Below are 22,947 nucleotides of genomic sequence, written 5' to 3' on the forward strand. Positions count from 1 at the left end.
TCCATTTTTGTTAAAGGCGAGGCTGAGAGAAACAGGAAGTGAGTGACTAATGGAAACACGGGTGGTTCCGTCTGAAGTCCGGTTCTGCTGTGATGCAAGAGGATGCGGAAATAAAATCCCGGGGACAGACCACGCCAGGGAGGTGACACCCCCTTCCCCGTCTGGCAGACTTACGGCCACACCACTTCCAGGCCAAAGCGACTAATCACATTATGACAAGTTAATCACAGAGCCATATTTCCCACCAAACAATTTGCAAACCGGAGAGCTGTTTTCTTAGATAATAGATGGAATTTAAAAACAACAAATGAGTGGAAACCTATGGTGCCACAATTCAAACACACTCCTCTGCGCTTATATGATTCAACTCAACTGCAAAGAGGATGCTCTGCAGTATGTGTAGCCTATACCTCAGATAGAACATGACCCTGAGTGCAGTCGCTCTCAGCGCTTAAAGGGTTAAAATGTATCGGTCTCACTCATCTCATTCAAGGACGCCGTGGGCAGCTGCTGCAAGTCAAGCCTTGGGGATGTGGAGTCAGGTACGAGTGTGGAGAAGACTGTGACCAACTAAGCAATGGTGATTCATTCACATGCGGCACATCAACATTTTGTCCACCATTACGAGAACACACGCAGAAGAGGTTAGGTGTGGCCTGACACTGTACAGCTGGACTGTGTGTGTGTGTGTGTGTGTGTGTGTGTGTGTGTGTGTGTGTCTGTGTCTGTGTGTGTGTGTGTGAGAGAGAGAGAGAGAGAGAGAGAGAGAGCGAGAGAGAGAGACACCAGAGATTTCTCAGCAGAGAGATCTCCCACGGAAATAAGCCTTATGCAGAGACAGGAAGTGAAAGAGGAGGAGATATGAAACTCCACCACAGCAGCAGAGAGGCCGCAGTTACCTCTGGCCTTGATCACTTACTGCCAGTTTACCACACAGTGTGCCATTACCCCTACAGTGACACTTAACAAAGCATTACTCAAGAACAGTGTTATTACAACTATACATTAATGCAGTTCGACATACAAAGTCATCTGGCAGCGTTCCATACTCGTGTTCCATTCTCAATGACAAAATTGAACTGTGTGTCAGTTTGTTGGCAGGGCACTGAATTCTGATCTACACAAATGAATAAATTAGCATTTTATAAATATTTATTCAATAATAAAGACACCATATGTCTGTTAATGTTATGCAAGGATGGACAATAAACACATTTATTTTTAAAGGTTGTCTAAAGAAGGACATCAGCCAAAACACTGTAAGGTGTTTCTGAATAAGGTATTAGGGATAGGCTACGCTATGCATCTGAGAATGTCAATACTTGCATGAAGTAATATGAAGTCAAGAATTCTGACAGGTTAATGTCCCTTTTTACAAAATTGCTTTTGTAGGTCAACATATGTGTGTGTTTGTTTGAGTATACAATGTGTAGAGGAAAACAGACGGGACCACCACAGCAGAAGAACCTTCTGGAAGGTATCTTTGGCTACCCTCCTCTTTCAAAACTTTCCAAAGCTATGCGCTCTGATTCACTGCCATTGCACTTGTCAACACCTAACAGATGTGTGGTATTATGAAAAGAGGTTCTGACCATGCATGGAAGGACTTGGAACAGCAACAGTCAGAAACGAAACAACAAACCAGTGGTTCACAGAGCAGGGTGTAACAGAAACAGAGAGATGATGGAATCTGCCATGATATCATGACCAGGCAAACAGTTCAAACGAGCCTGGGGGAGAGACAATTTCCAACTAAATCAGCTGCTAAGCTCCAGAAAAAGAAAAAAGAAGCCTTCCACAGATCTCCAGACAGTTGAGCGCCGGTCCCCGAGGGCTGTTACCTTGGTCATTTTCCATCACAGCGCTGAAAAACACGGATGCTGGCCTGGTGGGAACATCCCTGGTTTTCCTGCTCAGAAGAGACCGATGCTCTCCAGCAAAACAAGAGGGAACGCTGGGTATTAGTCTCGCCGGTGATGATGGCGATGAGCAGCGTTACCCGTGGGAGACACAACATCCACTCGCGCACTATATTAGTGAATAATAGTGGCAGGACTGCCTTGCTGGAGACTAGTTTGTCTCTTTGAACTTTCACAGAAGGGAAATGGCTCTGAAATGTAACAATCACTTTGATTAGTTTAAGTGCATTTATCCAAGGCGACTTGAAGCTACAATGCAAAAGGAGACCTTGGTGTAACAATCAATGCTACCTTGATATTTCTATTTCATCACAATCTCTCCTCAAGCACCTGTCACCCCTGAAGCAAGCATCCCACACAGCTCCATTCACACACACACACACACACACACACACACACACACACACACACACACACACACACACACACACACACACACACACACACACACACACACACACACACACACACACACACACACACACACACACACGGGCTAGATCTGTGCAGGAAATGTGGTCTTTTACTGGAACACACTATCTGCACCGTACCAGAGTCTAAATCGGACATCATTAGTGGTGACTGGCCATGCTGCGGCTGCTCATTTGGCATGGGCTGATTCGCTCAGGGCCGGGATATGGCGACTGGATAATTGGACTTCAACAGGTCAAAAATTGCACAAGAGAGGCTTCCAGAGCACAGGCAGGCGTCATAGGGGAGACAGAGCGAGCCAGAGCGAGCTGCGTACGGCCTCCACTATACCGATGACTCAGAGATTCACTCCCTGGACAATTCTCCTGGAATACATACCCCTCCACCACACACACACACACATACATATGCCACCCCAATGAGGATTTCGAGGTTTATCGAAAACACTTCCCCAAACACAAAATGTCAACAACATCTCATGATGCAGAGCTAGGTTAACCTTAAGTCAGGGAACAGGATAATGCCACATAAAGTGCTAACTTTAACTTAAGTCAGGGAACAGGCACATTATAAAGATAAGGACACATTAATTGCTGCTGCAATAGAAACGGTATCAAGGGAGTGGATGACATTACTAAATGACTTGCTGCGGAGATCAAAATCACTCTTAACCTTTCCCTCTATTTTGGTCCTCTTGTGAATACAAACCAAAGATGGAGTCATATGATATGAGTCATGGACAAAGCACCGGAGCCTAGCCACTTGTTGCAGCTGCCATCGCCATTAAGGGGCAAGAAAAGAGAGCTGGATTTCTCCCAGACAAACACACATCAACTCTGTTTCTCTGGAAGCTGTGTGGGTAAAAGCAACTCAGGACGGCCGTCAATCTGCCGGGTACAGTAACGAGTGGGTCGTATAGCATAAATAAACCATAACCTCGCTAAGCCATTTCGTTGGGGGCCATAACTCAGGCATCCAACACACTGTTCCTTGTTTGTAGTCTTAATGGTCACATCGTTAAGTCGTTTGGCACAGCCAATCGTGTCTCGCGTGGCCAAGAAAATGAACATTAGCCTCATGATTTGCTCTGAAGATTGCTCAGTGCCCTTCAAAGCCATCATATATCTTAAACAGGTCCAACACTCTGAGGAAATAATTTATATTTCAACACAACCTTTGGCTGTATTACTAACATGTGCTAAAGGGACAATCTGATACTGCTTAATGGATCTGACAGCTGATAAGATTAAATCTGAGGTGGTATTTTCCATTCTTTTGGCTGTGCACATAATCTCAAAAGGTCAAGCAGGTTATCAGTCGACGCTGTCAGACAGAGAGGTAGGTTTCTATGGTGGTGCTATGAGGAGTTCTGTAGACTTGTTGCCTTGGCAAGTTGCCTTGACTGCAGCCACACGGCTCTCCAATGTTGTCTTGCATTGTCATTCATACAGAGATACGTGCTGGTAAATGATATTATGAGAGAGCAAGGCAACACAAACGCAAAGGCATGTCTAAACAGTTGATTCTTCACACAAACACAATGCACCTTCAATCTGTAATATTGAGGTATTTTCTTTAATAGTTGACAACTAATTGATTAATTGATTAATTGCTGCAACCCTAAAGGGCACATACTGTATTTCCACTAAGTGGATTAGAATGACAAGAGGCGAATCATCCCGTTATATATGTAGGTTCATACTGGGCCTATCCAGACTAAAGAAGTACAGGTGTAGCAAGTGGCAAATAAACATACCAGTCAAAAGTGAAATGACAGGAACAGAAAATAATCCTGTGGGAGAGTGAGAGAGTTAAATCACCTTAGTTTTGGGAGACTTTTATGAAAATGGAAAAACTCAATCTCAAACTAAGACCAAGGCGTCTGATGCACTGTTAAAATGTACCCAACAAATTGCTTCTCATTCTAAACATGTCTCAACACCTCTGCAAGAGAAAACCAAAAATAACTCTGCTCCTGTTTTTCCTTTCCTCCTCATAATTCTCCCCAGCGTAGTTTGAAGGATTAGATTGAGGAAGCGTTTGAAGGTTGCTCAAAATTAATCATGAGCTCCAGAATAGACGAACCGCAGAGAAAAACACAGAGGAACCCTCGACTGTAGTCGAGCCCTTTTTTCTCTCCTGAAGACAATTTTCTCTTGTGAATCTGCAAGGCTTTGAAAGACGCAGACTTTAAAAACGAGAGAAAAGAAAAAGAAACAAGAGACAAGATTGTAACAACCATGGTGCTGTCTCATCACGGCAGTAACAGCCATCTGTGAATGCCTTTCCCCTTACAACCAGGCAACAAATTAAGACTGGAAACATTTTACGGCATATAATTCATTCACCAAGTCTCTTTTTTTTCGGGCCGTGCTATAAAACCTGACAGTGGAGGAGAATAATTAATTGGCGCTCGGGGGGTCCGTGGGGAGGAGTCGAGCAGGAAGACGCCCTGAGAGGGCTGCCGCTATTGCAGATTGTTGTTGGAGAACTGACTCATTAGCACACGGATGTGCCCGCGCATGTGCACACCACACACACTACACACACACACACACACACACACACACACACTATACACACGCATACACACACTCACACACACACACACACACACACACACACACACACACACTATACACACACACACACACACACTATACACACACACACACACACACACACCATACACACACACCATACACACACACACCATACACACACACACACACGCACACACACACAAACTAATGAGCATGCACATTCAAACACATACCCAAGCGCCATACATCATCCAACAAGTAGGCCTACGGATGACTCAGTAAATACACTTGCAGTCTTAAACAACCCAGAAAAGGATAGAATATTATGTTCTATGTGAAAGGTCTATATGCTCAGTGCACTATGATGGGAAAATGGTCACAGGCTAAAACCACAAATGTTGAACTGAGGCAACTGAAACTGCAGTGTATGCCTGTTTAGTATGACATGTTAAATGCAGTTCCAGCCTCAAGATGGCAGCCTTGCACTTAAATGTTACTTCTGTTTGAGCATTGTTTTCCTTTTTCAAGCTTTTATCTACTGTCAAATACTGAAACGCTCATTAACTACATCAAATAATAAATAAATAAATATATTACATAAGCAAGGGACTATTTTTTACATAACAGGCTAAATTACAATATCTGCCACCGTAACTGTGAGCCAGCATTGTGTCATCATCACCCTCACCTTCCAGTGAAATCTTAGACACCTGTTTATGAACTCCACATTATCTATGGCCAAGGTCACCACCCTTTTGTTTATTCAAAGGCTCTGTTCCTGATCAGCATGTGAGAGCCACACTCTCGTTTCCAGGTAACAGTTTCTATGGGTGCTGACAGCTGCGCAGCCGGTACAAAACTAAGAACAATCAGAGTTCTTTTTTGACAGGAGCACAATAAGGAGTACAAGGTCAAGCAATGAAGCCTGCAAGTAATAACTTCTGAATTGTCCAATAAAATTCAGTCAAAGACATTGTCTACTGATACCAGATATTAGATGGTATATTGGTCCCATGGATATATTGTTCCATGCTATAGCCATATCTTACCAACATTCTTAATGTACTGAGAATCATGAAATAGTAATATGAATAAACATGTTCATCCATCATCACTTGAACACATTTTACATTGCCTAGTATTTATGTTCACAGCTGTTCTTTACCATACCTTATAAGTGAATTAATAAAATTGGGGAAAATTACAAAATGCTTACCATGAGCTACATTCTTTTCCTCATGTGCCATCCAGATAAACAGACCAATATGGCAGTGATGTGCATTATGCTGATGGATTCTAGATTAGTCTAGTATCTTGTCCTTGAAAACAAAACAAAGAATGAGGGTGAATTTTCGGTGCCATTTTAAATAAGGTGTCAGCTAAGTGACTTTAAGGTATTGTGATAGGCTTTGAAATTGTGCCTGCATAGTAACAGAGAAGAAATGGTCTGGCTCCTAGATGACGTAGCTTTCACACTGATATAACCAGGTCACATAAGCAAACCAGCTTTTACTTTCAGCCCTCTCATGCCATCTCAATTTGGCCTGTGTTCCGGAGCTCTGGCAGTTTCTCCAATGTCCTTGCAGGACACAGAAAATCAAACCTGTAATTGGCCAAGAAAGTCCAAGTAGGACAAGTTGCCTCTGGCTAAGGGAGGACTCTCTTTTTTAAAAAGTGGCCTGAGGTGCCACTTGTTCCTGTCAGCACCCATCTTGTTCTAATATAAATCACTAAAACAATAAACAACCTCCCATAGCCTAAACACCAAATCAACAAAACCATCTTCCACAACCTTGAAATAAGATGTAATACATTATTCTGCTGCCATTACAAACCACATTTTTGGAAAAGTGTGTTTTAAATGAAAAGGGTGGATCACTCTCTAAAGCTCTAAGAGACATTTGTATCCTAAACAAACAAACAAACCAACCAGAGACACTCATTCATTCCTTGTGACACTGCGCGCCATGGCAACTGTCCCATGACAGGGCTGAAAGACGCAGCTACTGTTCTTCCCCTCGTCAGTCTCTCTGGGAGACATTGTGCAGGACACCCTGCAGCGCTCTGAGGGATTTTCCGAGACGTTTTTGTCTGTTTGTTTACCTTGTCTTTGAGCCTATGTCATGGCACACCAAGCATACCAACCTGTGCGCCCTTGTGTAAGCAAGTACCTGCAGTACAAATGGGATCAGAGCACCTATGACATGCACCAGAAAAAGGTATGATTGAACGTCCCTTATGGCAAGAGTGAATATGCAACTTCTGCAGTATGTTACAGCAGCAGCAGAGATGCACTTGTCCTTAAGACTATACAGGGCCTAATTTAAATGTTGGGCAAAGAGTAAAATCAGTCTATGAGAAATGTTCTCATGCATGAAGTAATGGCTATGGCATCATGTGGCGTGAGACAGCTTTCAGCTGACTCACCGATGTGTGTGCTTAGGGTCTTTCTTGTGGCATTAAATTTGCAAAAAGATTTGCGTAGTTATTAAGCAAGCTTTCGTTACTTTAGACATTAGAAATTAGGACCATATTGTTTAAATATACTGTAACTACATGGTGTTACTCTACTAAAACAGATATGGCCAAGTTGTATGTATATCCATGACCGTTCAAAGTTGGTATGCCTGCAGTTTTTATTTTCCTTTTCAGGTGTCATCTGCAAAAGCAACCATTAGTAGAACTCCACCGAAAACCTATGACCACCTAATCAGCAAAACAAAAAAGAAGAAGGTAGGCATTTAGAAATCACAGGGTATTATATTCTCTTGTTTTACCACAAGATGGCAGTATGCACTCATTCGTCAGAGATTGCAGTTCAATCACGTCTGCTTCATCAGACAATCCAAGCAATAATTAAAAGATTGCATATGGAGTACAACAACGCCTAATATATAACCACCAGTAATTGTCCTTGTTTTGTTCAAGCTTGAGGAAGACCGCATGTCCATAATCGAAAGAGATAACAACATGCTTCTGGAGAAGATTTCTCACATCATGAGGACAACTGGACGAATTGACAACACAAATAACTACATTAGTAAAAGGTAAGGTAGGATTAATGTATCCTGACAAAGACACATTAGCAATTTCATTCATGACATCTTGCCAACAAATTTGTCAGACTTGGCAGTGCAAAAAGGCAACAGGATCTCCTGCATATCACAGAGGAAAACCTGAGAATACTGCACCGTTTGGCGCAGTGTGGACCCAACTACAGTATTCAACTGTGGCGAGATGATTGGGTCAGGACCTGCACACTAATGGAGAGCATTGGAAGATATCCTCGTATGAACTCAGTACAGGTGCAAAGTGTGGCACATGCTTATTTTCTTCATCCAAGAAACCTAAAGCTATCAGATTTTGCACTGTACTATGATTTTAATTGGGTTTTTTTTATTATTATTCCAGTCCCTGAAGGGTGATGAACGGTCTGTCAAAAGAGGCGTCAAAGGTCACAAAACCACTCAACCTGAACCAGAACAGAACAGTGACAGTGGTGTTGTGGAGAGGCATGAGTGTATGGAGCCTTGTGTTGTTAAGGATGACAGCAGTTCACAAGAGGAAAAGGAGGCCAGCAACCAGCAGGGTCCAGAGAATCATCAGGAGAGTGCTGATAATGCTGATTGAGAAACCAGACCTGAACAACAACAACAAAAACACTTCAATAAAGACTTTCTGTCGACAAGTTGTTCAGTTGTCTTTCTTGTGAGCTAATTTAAATGTAACAAATTGACTGGCATGTGGTTGTGTAATAGGAAAACGATCACTCTCATGAAATGACCTACTCGTGTTCAGATGTTTCTTGGCTGTGGGAATACTGCTCTCAGATTGGCTGTTGCTTTCATTCTGGCAGCATCCTGCAATCTGGTAGTTGGTTGAGGCAATGCTGGACAACCCCTGCTCTCTAATTGGCTGAGGGAATTCTGCATTCATTGAATTGGGAGGGAGACTCCTATGATCTGATTGACTAACAGAAGTTGTGGTTGATTGATTGATAGAATGCTGTGATTTATAATCCTGAATTCTTAGTTCATCTTGAGGAGATTACAGATGTCATCAAATGCTGTCATCAAAAAGTGTGAGTGTGAGTGTGTGAGAGTGTGAGAGAGAGAGAGAGAGAGAGAGAGAGAGAGAGAGTGTGCGTGTGTGTGTGTGTGTGTGTGTGTGTGTGTTGTTAGAGGAGGCTGCTTAATAATAGCATGTGTGTAAATGTCATGTCCTCTTTTCTATACCCCACAGCTGTTCAGGTTTCATATCCACAGCCCTTAAGCTGACCAAGGCACTGTGACTGCCTTGCTAATCTCATTTTTGGGAGAGCTGAGTATGTGGTAGAACAGCAAAGCCACATGGACCAAGTCTACCACTTGGCCAGGGAGCACGCAAAAGATGCTGGATGGGATCACACATTAACCGTTTGGCCTATTGATTGACAGAGCCTAGCCTAGCCTACTCCTGAAAATCTTAACACACAGGGTCCACTTTCAGACACTTGAGGCAGTCTGCTACACCTTGACACAAGTGTTTCATCTAATATCTAGGCTATGCAAAAGTGGCACATATGGTTATATTTTAGAAGACTTCAACAATAATAGTATGAGAGTAAACTGAATGTAGGCCAATGAAATTAGTTTTATAAGTGTTGAGAAGTTTTGGGTAGCCTATGTTTTGATAGTCGAGGTCTAAACACTAGGCTAGGCTACCCAACTAAATTACCGGTAGGCTACTAACACTAAATAGCTGCTACATATCATACAGTCATTTTGGAACTTTAGTCTCGCTTCCCTCAAGCCTTGATTTGTAAAGGGACTGCGTAATGAAAGTCTCATAACCTACCCCTTTAGAAGCATGACTGTCTGGGCCGGCCAGTTTCCTACACGGTCCATATTGACTGTTACACTACCGGTGAAGAAGTAACCGCGGAATTGAATTGCGCTTTGCATTTGCCGAGCCAAGTTTGACCGTCTGTACACAATTTCCTTTGCATTGTCTTAGCATGGTCTTCTTGTCAATGTTGTAGAATAATTTTGGACAATCACGATGAATCTTGACAGACTTCGAAAGCGTGTTCGACACTACATAGATCAGGTAGGAAATCAGTTTGCTGTCTAGTTGCTGCCGTTAGCAAATCTAGCTATGGGGTTTCTGCAGTGCAAGTTAGCTTTTCAGTCCTGATATAACGTTATAGCTAACGTTAACGCTAGCTTGTCAGCTAGCTATCCTAGCTAACTTGGCACCACGTCATCTGGATAGTTAGCTTAATATCTCTTAAGTTTCACGAGACTTGTTTTGCTAAACCAACAAATGTAGTATATCACAGATTTGCAGGCCATGTTTCAGGTCCTTCAATCTATGTCGTCATCCTGACAAGCTAACTTATGTGAGAACTACAGTTAGCCAATAACTAGCTAACGGTAGCTAGTCTAATTCATGGCAGTGATTACCAACTGCAAACTTTGCAAACCTTAAACTATGATTGATCACTGTAAGGTTATGAAGTCGATTGTCAAATGGTGGTGTAGAACACTTTTCTGGTTAATTCTCAATGCAGCTGTTATGAGGCAAGCGCAATTGGATTATGCACTCTCTAATGCTTTTTTAATATATAAACTAAATGTGAACGTCTCATCCTCTGAAATGACAACGTCAGCTGTTGCAGCATGGGTATATGGAAGGATATTGATTAGTTCCCCAGGGCAGCTAATCAAACCATGTCCAGTGGGATGAGGTGGTACTGATATATGTAGCCAGCTGTTAGTTGCATGCAAAGCCCCCCTCACATATGTCCCTGCTGTACTTCTGACACATTCACGTCGATAAGCATGCATACAAATTGCTTATGTACACCTCTTTGATTGTCTCTTTGCAGCAACAGTATCAAAGTGCCCTGTTTTGGGCCGACAAGATAGCATCTCTTTCACATGGTAAGAGCCACCCTATATTTTCAGCTTTCACATTTTAGTATACCTGTAGCAGCTACATGGGATCGACCATCATATTAATGATCAGGAATCACATGAACGTATGAAACACCTTGCATATAAGGCCCAAATTGTCCAAATGTTATGAATATCAAAGTGTTCAATGTCGTTGTGTACTATGATGATCATTTCTCTTTGCAGAGGATCCTCAAGACATTTACTGGTTAGCACAGTGCCTTTATCTTACCAATCAATATCATCGAGCCTCACATGCCCTCAGATCACGGAAACTTGATAAGGTACGGTAACGGTACTGCAGACCCATCTGTAATGGATCATGTGTCAGGCTTCTGCACCTGTGCATGACATGTTTTCTGTATTATTCCTTTGGCACCCTGATTATTCTGTTTAATAGCCTGTTTATCTTTCGTTGTAGTTGTATGGAGCTTGTCAATACCTCGCTGCTAGATGCCATGTGAGTATTAAACATGATTAGACTCGTCACATTTGTCATGATTACATATCTGATGCTCTAAATGTATGTGAAGCACTGAATTGCTGCCAGAAACACGTGCTTATGCATTTCTTCTCCTTCCCCAGTATGCTGCCAAAGAGTACCAACAGGCCCTGGACATTCTGGATATGGAAGAACCAGCCAGTAAAAAATTACTTGATAAGCCTATAAAGGAGGACAATGGAATAAAGGATAACGCAAAGGAATGGGAGATGTCCCCAGCATCTGTAAGTCACGCCCAGTTTTCTTTGCAAATACTTTGTGTTGTTTGCATTCGTCCAGTCAGGAAGCTGACTGTAAGAGTTTGTAAATGGAACATTGTCATGGGACATTCAGAGAGACCAAGAAATCACTTAATCACTCAGCATCGGGGTTCCCACAGTCTCGTGGGAATCCTGGAACACTTCTGAGATTTTAAAATCGAATTTGCTAGGCCTAGAGAAATTGACTGACGTTGTGACATTTGGTTTTGTCATATGTAGGTCTAATGAAATTATGTCATTGCAGAAAGTTGGGGGAAAGATCCTTGTTCAGGTTTCTGTCAGTTGGGTTCAGCTTCTGAATAGGCCATGGAAATGACTCTGAAGTCTTTGAAAATTGAATCAAAAACGTTTTCAGCGAGTGGTTTGGAACCCTGTTGGGAAGGAGGACAACTGCAATTCAGTATACCTTTACAAAGATATTCTAAATGACAACATAAGTTGTATGTTATATCAAAGCTTTGGAGATAAACGACCAAAAACCTGAACAGAGCCACAGTCCAGAGATTATTGAGGTAGTAGTGAGACTACAGCAAGCTGGTCTGGACGTCTGTTTGATTTGTCTTTGATATGCGCTCTTGACTTTTTGCTGCCACACTCTTTTTTTGTTTTTGAAGGCCAATGTAGGTGTGTGTGTGCGTGCGCGTGGACACGCGCGCATGTGTGTTTGTGTGTGTGTGTGTGTGTGTGTGTGTGTATTGAATACACTTTGGTGCTCTTCCTCAGATCAGCAGCTCCATCTGTCTCCTGCGGGGTAAGATCTATGATGCCATGGACAACCGGCCGCTGGCCACGTCCAGCTACAAAGAGGCCTTGAAACTTGACGTCTACTGCTTTGAAGCCTTTGACCTTTTAACGTCCCATCACATGCTGACCGCCCAAGAAGGTTAGGCGCGCTCCATGGAAACCATGACTGTTCAACATCGATTGTTGGAAAATTAAATGCATTTACACCAGCTAGATTCAGACAGGCTTAAAATTGGATTTACAATAATATGATTTTATGCTGAGATTCAGTTAACATTGTTAGTGTAAGTTGACAGTACATTGCGCAATGTCCCGTGCTCTGATGCTTGTGTGGAAATTAGCCCACGGGTGTTCTAGAGCAGTGGTTCTCAAACTTTTCACAATGAGTACCACCTCAGAGAACTCTCCAAGTACCACCATTATGACCAGCATTAAAATACAGTAGCGTAAGCTAATTTAAATATATTTTACATTGTACACTTTGGTTTTTTTGGGGGTTTTTTTTTCAAGAAAGATAGAAACCAGTTTAAATTTTAACATCTTCCATGAAATGAAACATCTTGGGGACTCCCAGAGTACCACAACAGAGAGTCCACGTACCACCAGTGGTACCCGAACCACAGTTTGAGAACCACTGTTCTGGAGAGCATTTACGCTAGTGTTGTGTCCCTCTGATTTTGATGGTCTTTCTTTTGATGTATTTTAGAGAAAGAATTTTTGGATTCCCTTCCTCTAAGTCAACAGTGCACGGAGGAAGAGGAGGAACTGCTCCGGTTCTTGTTTGAGAATAAACTGAAAAAGGTATGTGGAATGAAACCACAGAAAACCACATGTGTTTTGTTTAAGAATGTTGCTTTTCATGGCTCACGTCTCTTCATGAGTCTGTGTGTGTGTGTGTGTGTGTGTGTGTGTGTGTGTGTGTGTGTGTGTGTGTGTGTGTGTGTGTGTGTGTGTGTGTGTGTGTGTGTGTGTGTGTGTGTGTGTGTGTGTGTGGGCGTGTGGGCGCGCGCGTGTGTGTGTGTGTGTGTGTGCTTGTATGTGTGTGTTGGTGGGTGGGTGGGAGCACTCGTTTACCTACTCTTTAAACACTGCATTAAATCTGTTGACATTACTACATGTTGAAGGACTCGGTCCTTGTCACGTTTGAGGTAAATCATTTGCATTTGAGGCCAGTGGAGATGCTAATGACATTGTTGGTTGACCCACATTCTCACCGGAAGCTCTCCATCTCCTCTGTTCTATTTGCAGTACAACAAACCCAGCGAAATGGTTATTCCTGATTTGGCCAACGGGCTCCAGGACAACTTGGATGTGGTCGTCTCTCTAGCAGAACGGCACTACTACAACTGTGACTTCAAAATGTGCTACAAGCTCACTTCCATGTGCGTTTGATGAGTTGTCACGGTTTCTAAATTGCACTGTAGACCAGAGAGTTGAAGATTTCAGATTTTATTTACTTATTTGGTGACTTTTGATTGATTCTTCTGATTGATTTGTAATTACAGGGTGATGGTGAAAGACCCGTTCCATGCCAACTGTTTACCTGTGCACATAGGAACTTTAGTAGAACTCAGCAAAGCAAATGGTAAGAGAATAACTTACTCCTTCATCTAATGATTAGTCATTTGGTGTGGGTCAAATACAGTATGAGCCGTCATACCATAAGGGAGAAAGGGCCACTTTCTTTCTGATGTAGTATGCTAATTTGCTTTTATAATATCATTTAATCTTGATCCATTCCCATCTCATGCTCATCTACTTCTTATAATAGTCTGAATAGTTATCCCAGAGCAACTGATTGATCTTCCAGCGCTACATAAAAGACAATTTGTGTCTAATTTGATGCTTTTCTCCTGTTGTTTCAGAGCTGTTTTATCTCTCACACAAGTTGGTGGACTTGTATCCCAATAATCCGGTAAATAAATGTAGTGTCCTTTTCCGAGTTCTATCAAGTTTATGTGCATAAATAGGTCTGGATAGATCAGGAAAAGAATGAATTTCCTCCAGTGATATTCTTTTATCAGTCATGAAATGACAGGAAATGTCTTTTAAACCAACAGGTGTCCTGGTTTGCTGTTGGTTGTTACTATCTAATGGTTGGCCATAAAAATGAACATGCTCGTAGATATCTAAGGTAAGACCTACTCAACATTTAAGACCATGTCACATCCCAAACACACACACATTACAATCATGGACCTGTACACTAATCCCTCTTGTTCAATGAAAATAGTGTTTTTTGTTTTTTTGTTTTGAAAGTATTTTCTACACATATTTTTCCCTCATCTCTGATTCTTTCTATCTAACGCTATTAATTATTTCTTTCTCTCCTCAGTAAAGCCACAACGTTGGAAAGGACGTACGGGCCGGCATGGATCGCGTACGGACACTCATTTGCTGTGGAGAGTGAGCATGACCAGGCCATGGCAGCCTACTTCACTGCTGCACAGCTGATGAAGGGGTGTGTGTTCTACCATACTTCCATATCAGCCAAAGATACTATTCAAATGCTGCCATGTGCGGTACAGCTTAAATTGACTGTGCATTGTGCATGGTCAGTCGGGTGTGTGAATATATTTGGAGCATTTAGTTCTCAGTGAGTCTTATTTGTTTTGCTAAATGGTTCAGGGAAAAACAAGAAGTCAGTGAACAAATGAGGCTCTGTTCAAAACAATCAGAATTTTTATTTTCATCTGTTTGAATCGCTCACAAAGGGGTCATGCCTGTCACACGATCCACAGCCAGTCCAGAAGAATGGAGGACCAAGAGCATTGCGTTAAATGTTTTTCATGCTGTAGACATGCTCCATGCCACAGACTCCCTTCAGGGAAAGTGGACTTTAAAAGCTGGTTTCCCAAACATGGATTAAATTTAGCCCTATACTTAAAAGTTTTTTTTTGTTAAAGGAATTTTCATTGTTTTCTTTTAGTCCACAAATGTTCTTCATCCTTGTATGAGAAACCAGCTCTAAATGCTCGGAGTAGCACTCTTTAAAAACGCTCTACAAAGTAATGTGAGTGACCGGTAGATCCCGGGGCGGCCCACTGAGTTTACGTCCGTCTCTCCGTCTCCCCCTCTCAGGTGCCACCTCCCCATGCTCTACATCGGGCTGGAGTACGGCCTCACCAACAACTCCAAGCTGGCCGAGCGCTTCTTCAGCCAGGCCCTCAGCATAGCACCGGAGGATCCGTTTGTCATCCACGAGGTGGCTGTGGTGGCCTTCCAGAACGGAGAGTGAGTTCCGTGTTCCGTTATGCCTTTGACTGAATCGAGAGAAAAGTCCGCTGCGACCAGAATTTTGCTCCCAATTTTGACACGTCTGAGGAAGGGCTTACAGGCCCGAAACATCACGCAAAATTGTGGTTGCAGTGGACTTTTCTCCTTCTTGATTTAATATCTGCTTTTTTGTCCTGCTCCCATTTTTTTAATCGGATCGGATGTGTGTGCTTTAATTGCAATTCCATTATGCCTTTGAACCAATAAAATGCATCTATACATTATTATTTTTCCTATTGATAAACAAACTCCCTAGTAAGATGTAGCTTGTAAAGACGTTCATGCATTTTCTTTTGTTTATCTTTGAGACCTTACATCCAAAACTGTTCTGTCCAATATGTCCATTACTGTGTGTGGGTGTGTTTTTAATTGATTAAATGTTCCTGTGCTGTTTCAGTTTTAAGACTGCAGAGAAATTGTTTCTGGATGCTATGGATAAGATCAAAGCAATTGGGAATGAGGTTTGTTGTGTGTTTCTTGCATTGATGTGGATGATGTTTGTAAATGGAGTGAAGTTTAGTTCAGTCAATGTTTTTGTCACGTTCATGTGTTTGGCATTTCAGGTAACAGTGGATAAATGGGAACCTTTACTGAACAACTTGGGTCATGTCTGTCGAAAACTAAAGTAAGGGATGTTTATGCATTGGTCCTTGTTATGTTTAAAACTTGAAAAACAACTTAAATACAATATATTGTAATATTGTCATTACAGGAAGTTTGCATAACTGTTTTGAGAAGTCGTTATGGCTGACCTCAACCAACAGTTAGTTGAAAAGCTTTCCAAATCATTTCCTTTTTTGTCGACCTTTGCTCATGCATTGATTTGCAATGAATTTCGGCCTTTGTTTATGATGCCCATTACCCTCCTCATTAAGTCCACTCCCGCTGTTGGAAACGTGCGCGTACGCACACTCCTAAGGCTGGGATTATACTTGCCGTTAGACCAAGCGTAAGCGTATGCGCCCGTGTGCGACCTGTTGTGTCCTGTGTACAGACTCGCTGCAGCATTACGCACCTTACTGAAGGTCTTCACCAGGGGGAGACTAGTAGCCTAATATCAGATGTGGATGTGGCCATGTGCCATTGTTTACTCTCATGATTGCCCCCAGCTTTGATGTCGATAATGCATCTTGCAGTCACTTTGTTTTGGCAATGATCGCCCCCTACTTTCTTGTCAGTATTGCATCTCGCGGACGCGTCGTGTTCGCTTGCGACGACGTGCACGACCGACGCACCAAACGACCGCAAAATACGCGAGGCAGCCATGATGCGTACACGAACGCGTTGTCTACAGCAAGTCTAAACGTGCCTTCAAGGGATATTCCGCCATTTTTGGAAATACGCTCATTTTCCACCTCCCCTCGAGCAAAACAATCGATATTTACCTTGTTCCCGTTCATCCAGCCATTCTGTGAGTCTGGCGATACAACTTTTAGCTTCAGCCTAGCATAGAACACTGAATCGGATTAGACCATTAGCTTCTCGCCTGCTAGCTTCATGTTTAAAAGTGACTAAGATTTCTGGTAATTTTCCCATTTAAAACGTGTCTCCTCTCAAGTTAGAAAGTGCAATAAGACCAACTGAAAATGAAACCTGGCGTTTTTCTAGGCTGATTTGACATGGAACTACACTCTCATCTGGCGTAATAATCAAGGCAACTTGCAAACGTACCATAGGCGCAGTGATATCGTACGCAGCATCTGAAAATAGTCCCCATAGACAACAAGCAGTAGTAGTGCCAGTAGCTGCAAGTTGCCTTGATTATTACGCCAGATGAGAGTGTAGTTCCATGTCAAATCAGCCTAGAAAAACGGCAGGTTTCATTTTCAGTTGGTCTTATTGCACTTTCTAACTTGAGAGGAGACACGTTTTAAATGGGAAAATTACCAGAAATCTTAGTCACTTTTAAACATGAAGCTAGCAGGCGAGAAGCTAATGGTCTAATCCGATTCAATGATCTATGCTAGGCTGAAGCTAAAAGTTGTATCGCCAGACTCACAGAATGGCTGGATGAACGGGAACAAGGTAAATATCGATTGTTTTGCTCGAGGGAAGGTGGAAAATGAGCGTATTTCCAGAAATGGCGGAATATCCCTTTAAGTCCACCTCATTGTGTGCCTCTTTTACATTAAGAGTCCGTGTGAGGGTTTAGTTAGCTCTCTGGCAGCTATTTTGGGAACGCTGGGTGCTACTCGACTTGCCTGGCCGAGCTCGGCCCAGGGACGATCGCCTTTGTGTTTAGTGCTCACTTTATGTACCACCATGAATTATTCATTCATATGCAACAGATATCAAAGAGGAACACATGCTCACATTTCAAGAAGCTATTGGTCTTTATTCACCCTTTTGAGTGGTTGTTTTTCTCTCGTGTGTGTGTGTGTGTGTGTGTGTGTGTGTGTGTGTGTGTTATGGAAGTATGGAAGGTGATCTGATCTGTTCCATGTAGGTTGCTTAAATAAGAACTGAGATTAGAATCAAAAGTGTAAGGCTGTCTTGCTACTAGTCAGTAATGTTTGAGTCACTGACTGTGATGTTTTTTCTCTTTAACAGGAAGTATGACCAGGCGCTAGAGTACCATCGGCAGGCTTTGGTGCTCATCCCCCAGAATGCATCTACCTACTCAGCCATTGGTTATGTGCACAGTCTCATGGGAGATTTTGAAAGTGCCATTGACTATTTTCACACAGTAAGTCTACTGTAATGCCATTGCCCAGGGAAGTCCATTGAGTCCACTTAGGCTATGATCACATTACAAGCCTCATTCTTCCATTCAGATTTGCATGTCTTGTTGGTTTGCATTTCAAATTATAAGTGACCTGGTGTTATCTCTAATGTGAACACATCTGTCGCACAGTGATGTGTTTTGGCACGAAAAAAATAATGCTGCATTCCAAACTAAGTTGTCCGATTTTTGTAATTGCATTTTCTAGTTGAAAACTCAAATATTCTGTGCGCTAATTTGGTTTGCCCCAAGTGCACAAGTACAAAGTCCTACTGTGAGTGTTGCACTCTGCTTTTTCTAGTAGGAAATCTCAACTTCTGAGTTTTTTTCTGGATCAGGGAGGTGATTGCTAAGGTGTCAGGAACACAGCATTAAGAAATGTACAAAAGTCTACAAAAAAGTATCATATTTGACTTTGACTATCATAAGTGAAACTGCATAGAACAATTACATGCAGCCAGTGTTAAATTCTGACCTACATGTATCTATCTCTCCACAGTATGTTTTATGAGTTAATTTCGGCCTGACTCTGCCCCCTTTGTGCGTATGCCTACGCTCTGGCCACATTGTGCATGCACGGTTGGGAAAATACGCCGTCAAACTGCCACCCTTTAGGAAAGATAAATATCTTTTGCCATTTTTGCAGCGTGTGTTGCCACTGTTGCAACAGGATATATCAGCAACCTTTGAGAAAAGAACATGCATACAGGCAAAAGGCTCATGATCATTGGGGCCACAAATCAGATCTAGGGCCAGATGTGGTCGTGACTCAAATCTCAGTGGAAAAGATTGTATCTCTAGCCTGCTTTTACGTAGAGTTCCACCCACAGATAAAAAGAGGCGTCGTTTGCTGTTAGCCTCAAAAGCAACTTTTATGTGCTGTCAGCTATCTCCTCTCAATCAAGATTACCCTTCAGATTTGCGAAGGTATAAACAGACATTACCAAAAACATTAGTATTGAGTAATTGGCAAAGTGGAAAACATTTTTTTTATCCATTATGCATCAAAGCTATGGAATATACAGCCTCTGTACATCAAACAGGGAAATTCTGTAAAAATCTTGAAAAAGTCCTGAAAACATACCTGTATGAGAGCGGTTAGTTAACTCACTTTTATCTTGTAACTTACATGTATTTCTTCACATCATTTGACATTCTACTGCTGCTATTTACAGGGTCTCTGTGGCATCGACTGCATCTCCTTACCATGATCTTCAGAATTCTTATTTTTGCTTAATTCTAAATCTCTGGTGTTTTATTTATTGTTTTGTTGTTTGTATTATTACATTTGATCTATTAAAGCACATCGAGCTGCATTCTGTGTAGGTGTTATACAAATAAAGCCTATTATTATTATTACTACTACTACTACTACTACTACTACAGGACGGCTACAAGGCCTGACCCGAACAGTCACAAATCTGCAGCCTACCTTTTAAGAAAACCTTAACAAAACCTGTAAAACTAAATATAGGCTGATTTATTCTTCACTTTCGAACACCTCATCAGGTACTTCGAACACTTTTCATTCTAGAAACCTATGTATTCAAAGTACCTCATGTTTGAATTTGATCAAAGATGGTCATTTTGTGACTTGTTTTTGGCTTTACTATGATATATTGTCATCTGATCTGCCTCCCCCCCCACTTACAGGCACTTGGTCTGAAGAGAGATGACACATTTTCAGTCACCATGTTGGGCCACTGCATAGAGATGTACATTGGAGATACAGACGCATATATAGGTACTGTACACTGTCTTTCCTTCATGTTCTGCCTTTTTGTCCAAGGTTGTGTATACTGTAGCTTACATGATGCTCTGTTCAAATGTCTTACATGCTGATTAGTAAATATCTCCATTTCTCACTGTTATTTCATGGATTTAGTACTAGAACAAATCAGCCTTTCACAGTGGGAACAGAGTACCTTGGGGCCTGCCATTGACCTTTTACATAAAGCCTGTGACTTCTGTGATGCCAGTGTTTTTTTCTTCTGTGACATGTTGGCTGAGGTTGCTAGTGGGGATGGAGATTGGGATGCATCCTTTTTGTTAGGACGCTAGTCAGTCAGAACAGAAGCTCTGCTGTTGTGGGATTTATGCCCCACAACACTCTTAGAAGTATAACGTGACCCCCTGACCCCCGGCATCCGCTCCTCTATGCAGGGACGGACATCAAGGACAAGGTGCGGACCACGCTCAGCACGCCGGCGCTGATGAAGATGCTGAACACGTCGGCGGACGCCAGCGACAGCCGCATGCAGCCGCTGGAGGAGAGCGGCATCATGGCCCTGGAGACACCGCCGCCGCCCAGCGCCGACAAGTCGGGAGACGCCACGTTCCTGCGCTCGCTGCCGCTCGAGTGCGACCTGTACGAGAGCGACATGATGTTAGAGACGTCCATGTCGGACACGAGCACGTGACCGAGCGGGCGGACGGGCCGAGCTCGGAGGACTGATGGACGCTCTCTTTGCGGAGGGCTGTTTGGCGGATGAGGAGAGGGACATGGTTAAGGCGAAAAAAGAAAGCACGTCCTAGTGAAATAAGTGACTTGACTGAAAAGGAAGAAAGTAATGCTGCGAATTACTCTGAGCAACCAACCATCCTTATTTACCCTTCCCCTGGCCTTCACACACACACACACACACACACACACATACACACACATACACACACACCTCTCCCTCTTTAACTCTTGGCCCCTAACAGGCACTTGTGTGTTGCTCACCTGTGGATTTTTACATTGAATAAATGTGAGGCTGAATGCAAGAGGGGTTTGATGAAAAGTATTCATACAATAAACCCTGCATCCATATTTTTACATTGTATCTCTTCTCTTTGCTGTATTCTTCATATACGTGACTAATTATGGAGTAAAGTAAAGTCATTTTTATTACAATCACATGAAGTGAGTCAACAAAAAGACCCCCCATAAATGTAATTGCGCTCCAACGCAATAGAGAGAGGTCCATGTATTTGTGTTAATCCCCTCTGCGGCTGTAAAACGATGAGGCGGTAATTTGCTCTTATTTGGTCGTGACGTTTCCTCTTCACGCTCTCTTAGTTATGGTCGCGACAGCGCTCAAGATATTTATTTTCCCCGGGCCCTTGGGGACTCCAGGCGCACGTGGTCCTAATTAAAGAGCCAGTCTGTGGTCAGACGAGCGAGCACGCTTCAGGTGGTCTGACGCTGCCTCTTAAAAGCCTCGCCGACGTCACGGTCTGATGTTTTGCCAACTGGCGCGAGATAATCCAGATGTGGTTGGCATGGGTAACGGGGATCAGGGATGGTGACTCGAGCCTTTTACGCAGCGTCCACTTTGATATTTCAACCACTTATGGAGAGTCATGGGCTGCACGCCATCCAAGTCTACAATTACGTACACACAAGACAGGGTGTGTAAGGATTTGGATACATGCTCTACTTTTGTGCCCAGTTTGAAGAGTTCGGTTTCTACTCCCGAATGGCCATCACCCAGACTTTGTGTTGAGACTAGCAGTGGAAAGCAAACTTTTCTCAGTGGTAAGTGCTTCGTTGTGAAAACAGTTGTTTGGTACAGGTGCCACGAACACATCCTTAATATTTCAGGAGAATAACGCAATTGCATAAATGTATGGCAGCACACACACAAGTTTCCAGCCTTCTTAATGAACTGTTTACCAATGTTTTCTTGCTTTAGTCCCTGGTCGTGATAGCTTCGGACGGTCGCCGAGCCAACCAAGCAGTCCAGATGCGTGGAGCACGTTCAGCACCGCCAGTACCGCTACTCCACTACACCAATCTAGAGGAAGAGTTCATCCCTCTGCAAGTGAAAGTGACACCCAAGAGACGGAGGCCCCATCTTTCAGACGATGATTTTTTTCTCTCATTCGAGAAAAATACGGCGTCTTCGCGTATCTTTACGCACATGTTATTTTTTGTGTCTTTAAATATTATTTTTCGTGGTCTAAAATGTATCTACGCGGTTCAGAGTTTCTGGGCCAAATAAGTTTTGGTTATTATATTATTGTCATTTTCCCTTAATTACTTCTTCTGGACTCCCCATGTTATTCTGTAAGCTGTTCTCTATTATCCTTGTTTGTCCTCTTGACTATGTGTAAATAGGATTATCTTTGTATTCCTTGACAATAAAGGTTTTAAAATATCCCATAAAGAAATTAATTGAAAAAAAATTGTTTGCAAAATAAATCAAAACGGTATATTTCAGTAGCTTGCCTACAAACTAATGCACGGTCATTATGATCAAAACTCGTGGTGTTTTGGCCAGGAGTTCTCGCGAGACCGAAAGACCCCGACATTGAAGGGGAGAAATGGAGAGATGAAGTCTGAAAAGGAGCAAATGACAGAGAGCAGGGAGAGAAGCATCGTAGAGATTCAGTTCAGAGATATCCAGCGGGATCAGGAGAACGTTACTACCGGCCCAAAAGTCAAAGAAGAGAAAAAGGAAGTATTTACTAAGGTATGGAGTATATTACGCCATTCTGCATCTTTTGAATGCATCGAACCCAGTGTTGACGGATATGGGGGCGCTGATCAGCACCATAGACAGCGAAATCGTGGGCGAGATATTTTAAAGGAGTAATGGCAATTAGCATTCTGTGGAAACGTTTTGGGG

At 42.6% G+C, this 22,947-nt stretch overlaps 3 protein-coding genes across 4 annotated transcripts in view; all 3 read left to right on the forward strand.

The window, feature by feature from the left end:
• The first annotated feature begins 6,924 nt into the window (after window positions 1-6,924).
• On the forward strand, window positions 6,925-8,549 carry cfap97d2 (CFAP97 domain containing 2). The gene is made up of 5 exons (XM_062533426.1): window positions 6,925-7,113; window positions 7,547-7,627; window positions 7,823-7,941; window positions 8,019-8,199; window positions 8,306-8,549. The coding sequence occupies exons 1-5, from the start codon at window positions 7,018-7,020 to the stop codon at window positions 8,522-8,524; spliced, it is 696 nt and encodes a 231-aa protein (XP_062389410.1). The 5' UTR covers window positions 6,925-7,017; the 3' UTR covers window positions 8,525-8,549.
• A 1,217-nt stretch (window positions 8,550-9,766) lies between these two features.
• cdc16 (cell division cycle 16 homolog (S. cerevisiae)) lies at window positions 9,767-21,152 on the forward strand. Its single transcript, XM_062534229.1, has 18 exons — window positions 9,767-9,982; window positions 10,764-10,818; window positions 11,017-11,114; window positions 11,252-11,290; window positions 11,416-11,556; window positions 12,316-12,475; window positions 13,043-13,137; window positions 13,585-13,718; window positions 13,842-13,921; window positions 14,202-14,251; window positions 14,397-14,470; window positions 14,672-14,797; window positions 15,418-15,570; window positions 16,010-16,073; window positions 16,176-16,237; window positions 18,163-18,298; window positions 19,988-20,078; window positions 20,498-21,152. The coding sequence occupies exons 1-18, from the start codon at window positions 9,935-9,937 to the stop codon at window positions 20,752-20,754; spliced, it is 1,863 nt and encodes a 620-aa protein (XP_062390213.1). The 5' UTR covers window positions 9,767-9,934; the 3' UTR covers window positions 20,755-21,152.
• Window positions 21,153-22,633: 1,481 nt separating this feature from the next.
• Window positions 22,634-22,947, forward strand: part of upf3a (UPF3A regulator of nonsense mediated mRNA decay) — a 5,775-nt gene continuing 5,461 nt past the window's right edge. For both annotated transcript variants that reach the window (XM_062534230.1, XM_062534231.1), the window contains exon 1: window positions 22,634-22,791. In XM_062534230.1, coding sequence (XP_062390214.1) covers window positions 22,651-22,791 — 141 coding nt within the window. In that variant the 5' untranslated portion in view covers window positions 22,634-22,650. The remainder of the gene's footprint in view (window positions 22,792-22,947) is intronic.

The sequence above is a fragment of the Sardina pilchardus genome, chromosome 4 (genome assembly GCF_963854185.1).
Source record: "Sardina pilchardus chromosome 4, fSarPil1.1, whole genome shotgun sequence".
NCBI classification, from domain to species: Eukaryota; Metazoa; Chordata; class Actinopteri; order Clupeiformes; family Clupeidae; genus Sardina; species Sardina pilchardus.